Source organism: Pungitius pungitius, chromosome 7 (assembly GCF_949316345.1).
Source record: "Pungitius pungitius chromosome 7, fPunPun2.1, whole genome shotgun sequence".
In the NCBI taxonomy this organism is placed as follows: Eukaryota; Metazoa; Chordata; class Actinopteri; order Perciformes; family Gasterosteidae; genus Pungitius; species Pungitius pungitius.
The window spans coordinates 21,678,332-21,684,226 of NC_084906.1; the positions used below are offsets into that span (position 1 = coordinate 21,678,332).

The 5,895-nt window shown below is 52.9% G+C and overlaps 1 protein-coding gene across 2 annotated transcripts; it reads right to left on the bottom strand.

Annotated features, from left to right (window-relative positions):
* Positions 1 to 658: 658 nt before the first annotated feature.
* fam20b (FAM20B glycosaminoglycan xylosylkinase) lies at positions 659 to 5,161 on the bottom strand. 2 transcript variants are annotated; one of them, XM_037469234.2, is made up of 9 exons: positions 4,980 to 5,161; positions 3,982 to 4,249; positions 3,637 to 3,884; positions 3,476 to 3,562; positions 3,099 to 3,208; positions 2,843 to 3,014; positions 2,541 to 2,732; positions 2,401 to 2,460; positions 659 to 2,327 (listed from the first exon to the last, which is right to left on the bottom strand). In XM_037469234.2, the coding sequence occupies exons 2-9, from the start codon at positions 4,108 to 4,110 to the stop codon at positions 2,096 to 2,098; spliced, it is 1,230 nt and encodes a 409-aa protein (XP_037325131.1). In that variant the 5' UTR covers positions 4,111 to 4,249; positions 4,980 to 5,161; the 3' UTR covers positions 659 to 2,095. The 2 variants fall into 2 exon arrangements, with proteins under 2 accessions (XP_037325131.1, XP_062419563.1); XM_062563579.1 differs by having other exon boundaries at positions 4,855 to 5,161.
* Between the last annotated feature and the right edge of the window lie 734 nt (positions 5,162 to 5,895).

Consider the following 5,895-nt stretch of genomic DNA (forward strand, 5'->3'; position numbering starts at 1 on the left):
GCGCGCTCTGCGCCGCCACCAGCAGCGTCAGCCTCCTCGTGCGCTTCGTCTGGTGCGGCGCGCGACCTCCGTCAGCCTCCATCCTCCTCTGAGCCCGCAGGGCGCGAGGCACGCTTTAAAGCGCGAGGGGGGGGGGGGCTGAGATCTCACGTGGGGGGGGTTCAGCTGTGTGTGAGATGACCCTCACGGTGCCTGTGGAATAAGAGCCTCTGCTGGGGGAGGGAGGTGTGTGTGGAGGTCCTGACTTTCCCTTCTGTGGGTAAAGCACAAAGATGAAGAGCCTCTGAAGTAAATGTCAAGTGATGTGGACCCGCCGCGTGGGAGGGGAAACCCCCCCAGAAGAAGTCCTGCTCGCAGACCTCACACAGACAGCATCTCAGCCAGGGGAGCAGGGGGGGGGGGTACTGAGGGGGAGATTTTAATGTCAACTGATGGGCAGAGTTAGCACTGAAGAGAGGATGTGAAGGAAGTGAAGATTATCAAACTGGGGGGGGACGTTGAGGCCGTGGACATCTGGGGACACAGCTGGATGCTGTTGGTGTGAGAGCACCTCACCCCCCCCCCCACCCATCCTCCCACTTCAATCTGCACCCCTCAGGTTGAACCTCCAGACGAGTGAGACGCTTACAGAACGGGAACCAATCACAGCCTTCGTTTTGTTAAATATTTATTCATTCAGATTGTGTGTGTCTCAGTGTGTCCCCGTGTCCCTGTGTGTCCTTATGTCCCCATGTGTGTGTCCTTATGTCCCCTTATGTCCCTGTGTGTGTGTCTCAGTGTGTCCCCATGTCCCTGTGTGTGTGTCTCAGTGTGTCCCCGTGTGTCCTTATGTCCCCATGTGTGTGTCCTTATGTCCCTATGTGTGTGTCTCAGTGTGTCCCCATGTCCCTGTGTGTGTGTCTCAGTGTGTCCCCGTGTCCCTGTGTGTCCTTATGTCCCCATGTGTGTGTCCTTATGTCCCCTTATGTCCCTGTGTGTGTGTCTCAGTGTGTCCCCATGTCCCTGTGTGTGTGTCTCAGTGTGTCCCCGTGTGTCCTTATGTCCCCATGTGTGTGTCCTTATGTCCCTATGTGTGTGTCTCAGTGTGTCCCCATGTCCCTGTGTGTGTGTCTCAGTGTGTCCCCGTGTGTCCTTATGTCCCCATGTGTGTGTCCTTATGTCCCTATGTGTGTGTCTCAGTGTGTCCCCATGTCCCTGTGTGTGTGTCTCAGTGTGTCCCCGTGTGTCCTTATGTCCCCATGTGTGTGTCCTTATGTCCCTATGTGTGTGTCTCAGTGTGTCCCCATGTCCCTGTGTGTGTGTCTCAGTGTGTCCCCATGTCCCTGTGTGTCCTTATGTCCCCATGTGTGTGTCCTTATGTCCCCTTATGTCCCTGTGTGTGTGTCTCAGTGTGTCCCCATGTCCCTGTGTGTGTGTCCACCCATCAGAGCGTCTTTAGAATCTGACCAACACAAAACAATTTAGGGAAAGAACTTAAAATAATGAATCAAATTAGAAAGTGAGACAATTAATAATAATGTTCTACCTTTGTCAGCATTAAAGGCACCTTGTGTTCAAATGTTTGTGCGTCCATGTTTATAATCTTGTGGTTGCAGCACTTACACACACCCCCCCCCCCCCACACCCACTTTAACATATTCCCGCTGTGAAGGCGCATCACTTTGTTCCTGTCGCCTGTTTGCAGACATGAATCCTGTTGGATGGGGGTCTAAAGGACCACATGGAGGAGATAGACCAGGTAATGAGGACGAGGAACCCTGCACACGCACGTGCACTCTCTCTCACACACACACACACACACACACACACACACGCACACACGCACACAGAGTAATATTACCCACAAATGAGTGTTCTTCTGTCTCTTGATTCTACGTCACTACTTAGTTAAATATGTACACACTGACGAGGGAGGAACCCGTTGGTTCTCCTCTCTCAGCTCGGTGGACCCGGCCTGGGGCTGAACGTGGTCGTGTTGGAGCCTCATCTCCTGCTCCTCTGAACTTCTACATCCCTCGGAGCTCCAGCCGTCCTCCTCAGGCGGAGGAACCGTTTGTTTGGACCGGTGAGGTCTCTGCAGAGTGGGTCCTGGTCTCTAGGGGTGTGGCAGGTTCATCCGGTCCTCTATCAGCGTGTTGTCGGGGCCCTGGGCCTCCATGCACTGCTTCACCGTCGCCATGACGGCCGAGAGGCGCCGGTCCAGAGCTGCCAGGTGAGGCTCGGCCAGCACCGGCCGGATCGGGTCGAAATCCAGCGCCTGGCGCATGTCGGCACTCAGAGCTCCGCCCCTCAGCATGTTCAGCCGGTTCCAGGTGGAGACGCGGACCCTGAGGCGGGAGGAGGAGGCGTGAGACAGGAGGAGGCGGAGGAGGACATGAAGGGAGGAGGACGGGTACTCACATGCAGCACTGGTAGAGCGGCGCCAGGATGCTCCGCTCATCCAGAGCGGCGTTCCCAAAGCTGCACACGGGACAAAGGCCACAACGTCAGGGACAGCGATACTTTCATGATCATGTGACCTGGGGGCAGCTGCTACTCGCCTCTTGGCGTTGTCCAGCAGGATGAGCATGCTGGCGCCGCCGTCGTCCTGGAAGCTCTCGTAGTGATGGCGGTCGGCGTTCCCGATGAGGTAATCAAAGATGGCCGTGTCGATGACGTCGAGCAGCCGCGGCCCGGCATCGTAAGGAGGCATCTTCTTCACGGCTTCACAGTAGCTCTCATCGTACTCCCACCTGGGGACACGGGTGTTTTGATGTAAGACGGGTGCTGCTGGAGGCATCGTCATGTAAACATGGATCCTCAGGGATCAATAGCAGTGATCAGCAGAATTGGCCACGCCCACCTGGCCAGCTTCCCCTCGCGGTACGTCCGTCCCCACGGATGTCGGTGCTTCTGCAGCGGCCAGACGTCGGGCAGCCAGAGGGTCAGCGACCCCTCCATGACCTCCGCCTCGGCACAGGCCGGCTCGCTCTCACGGCAGTAGTAACACTTCCCATAGAAGCAGGTGTTGTTACCTGGAGGGGGCAGAGGGGGGGTCGCTGTGAGGAGGAATGTCATCTACCACTGCGTCTTCAAAGGGACGCGTCCCCGTCCCTCACCCTGCACGAGGAAGGTGCCCAGCAGCTGCTCCGTGGCCACAGGTTTGATCTCCGTGCGCACGTTGATGTTCCTCCCGACCACCAGAGGAGCCCTCCTGAAGCCCAGGATCCTGCAGAGCAAGCCAACATCAACGAGACGTCACCTTTAATCACATATACATACATTATTATTACATATAAGGACACATGATGGACTCATGATGTTCAGAGAGGTTCTTGAGCTTCACTCTGCAGCACGTTCAGCCTCCACCAGACGGGCATAAAGTACTACGAGAACTACAAGGCTGAAGTACTATGAGCCTAAAGTACTAAACAATCTGAAGTACTACGCGCCTGAGGTACATAAGTCACTCGCTATCCATCACAGGTGCGCTCACCTGTCCAGGTGGAAAGCAGCCACCTCGGCGTTGTGGCGGTCGTAGCCTGCGTACGGCTCCCCCTCCACCACGTAGTCTCTGTTGTATCTGCACACCAAAGACACGGATCACACGTCTGAAGCATCCAGCGTTTCTGTCATGTCTGTCTGTTCTAATCGGACCTCTTGGGCTTGAAGACCACTTTCTGCCCCCCCTCCAGGACCAGCAGGGCCTTGAGCTGCGTGCCCTTGTAGCCCACATCGGCCCGCTCCACGCGGGCGGTGCTGAGGTAGGTGAGCACGGCGGCCAGCTCGGGGGTCTCTTCGGGGTACACCTCCCTCGGGCCCACCCATTGGCTGGCTATCTCCCACGGGGACTGGAGGGTGTGCGTGAGGTGAGCCCCCCGGGCCAGAGAGAGCCCCGCCTCCATCTGTCGAGGAGAAGCAGTTGATTTAACTTCAAACCACACCTGTAAACTCTTTGTACACAACGCTGAGCAGAGAGAAGCCCTGAGTTTGAACTCTGACCTTTCGAAAGGCTCTGAGGTCGCGGCGGCTTGCCACCGAGCCGTCGCCTCCATCCAGCAGGAAGATCTTAGCCAGGCCCAGCAGGAGCAGAACCACACACAGAACCACCACACGCTGCTTCAGCTTCATCTCCTCTCCTCAGTGTGTCTGCAGAGAAGCTGCCTCACACCTGGCACATGACCCCTGTAGCTCCGCCCACCCCCCCCCCCCCCTCAAGACAAGCTCTTCTGAAGGCCGAGGGCGCCGATCCAAACAAACAGTGAGGCCCCTGGAAGAGGAGCAAGAGAGACGAGGAGGACAGCAGGGGGGAGGAGATGAGGAAAGGAGCAACATAATAAGGATACAGTAATAATGTCCATTACACGGATTGACCCCCCCCCCCATTGAAGCAGCTCTCGGGATGTTTGAATTCGTCACTAAACGTTTGTACTGAAGTAACGTAAGTTGACGTTTTCCAACTAAAATGTGTTTTGATGATTTACATCATCAGCTCTTCATCAGAGATACAAAGACTGACAGTGTGTGTGTGTGGGGGGGGGGGGGTATTCATTTTAATGACAGCAAATGAATACTGACACGTGGCGGTTAAGGGACGTTAGAGCCACGTTTACAGAATATTGACTAACCGGCAGCAAAGTTAGATCCAAGCATTCAAATATATTACGATTACGAACAAACATTTAAATACATAAAGGTCAACTGTTGGACGTGTCGGTTCTGACGTCAGTAGTTTTTTTCACTCAGTGGTTCGTGTGTGATGTCAATCTGATGAAGCCAAACATCCACCCCGCTCAACGTCAGGTCACCATGACAACACCGACACGGTTACATGGTGGCTCCCCGCTGGTTACCCGCTAGTTACCTGCTGGTTACCTGCTGGTTACCTGCTACCCGCTTAGCGAACCGCTGCACACCTGGCGGTGTCGGTTAGCTTTAGCTAACAGCTAGCTGCGGAACGTCGTCGGTTGTTTCACTGGGTACCGGGCGAGCTGACTTACTGGAGAGCCGTTTACCGATCACCGGAGGCTGAGTAGCTTCGTGACGTCATTCGACTGGTGTATTAACGACGCTAACGAGGAGAATTGTCGCATTGTTTGGATCATTTTCTCCCCCCCTTCGCAGCTCCGTCTTCTTCGGTTCCTTCTCTGACGCGTCAACTTCCGGTTCCCTTCCTTCTTCCTGCAGGAGCTGCCGGCGGCCACCAGGGGCGCTGCTGCTCCACCGCGACCAACGATGCTTCATTTTACCAAACTTCTAATTCATATTCTAGTGTTTCACATAATATTAATTATAATGAAATCATTTATCCTCAGAATGAGTTTCAATTCAACTCACCAAGACTTGACCCCTGACCCCTAAGACTTGACCCCTGACCCCTCGGGGACTCAGACGTTCATTGTTCAAGGTTTTAAATACAAAGGATAATAACAATTTGCTGCATCACCTCTTGATACCGTAATATGTTATCTACAATAGTGTATATTTATGTCATAATCCAGACTCCTCTCGAGGTGAGACGTGATTTTATTACTTTAAAGTACTTCTGTAAAACGACCCGATTCAGAATAAAGTACCACTAGATTAGAAATACTGAGTTAATGTGAACATTTTAATATAAAACTGAAAGCTAAAATAAATTACTGCAGTGTGATGTGAAATTAAATCTGTTTAAGTACATATTAAAGGAAGTTGCTTAGGAAATGTATGAAGTAAAATGACATGGAAAAACTCAACTAAAGTACAAGTACATTAAGTTCTAATTAAATAAATGTACTTTGTTAATGAAACCTCAGCTGTTAAACTATAATAAACTCTGCAGTCTCGTGAATTAAAAGCCAAGCTTAAAGAATTTCTGGGAAATATTTTGTGATAAAAGCGATGAAATAGAATTTAACCCAATGAGCAGGAGGCGAC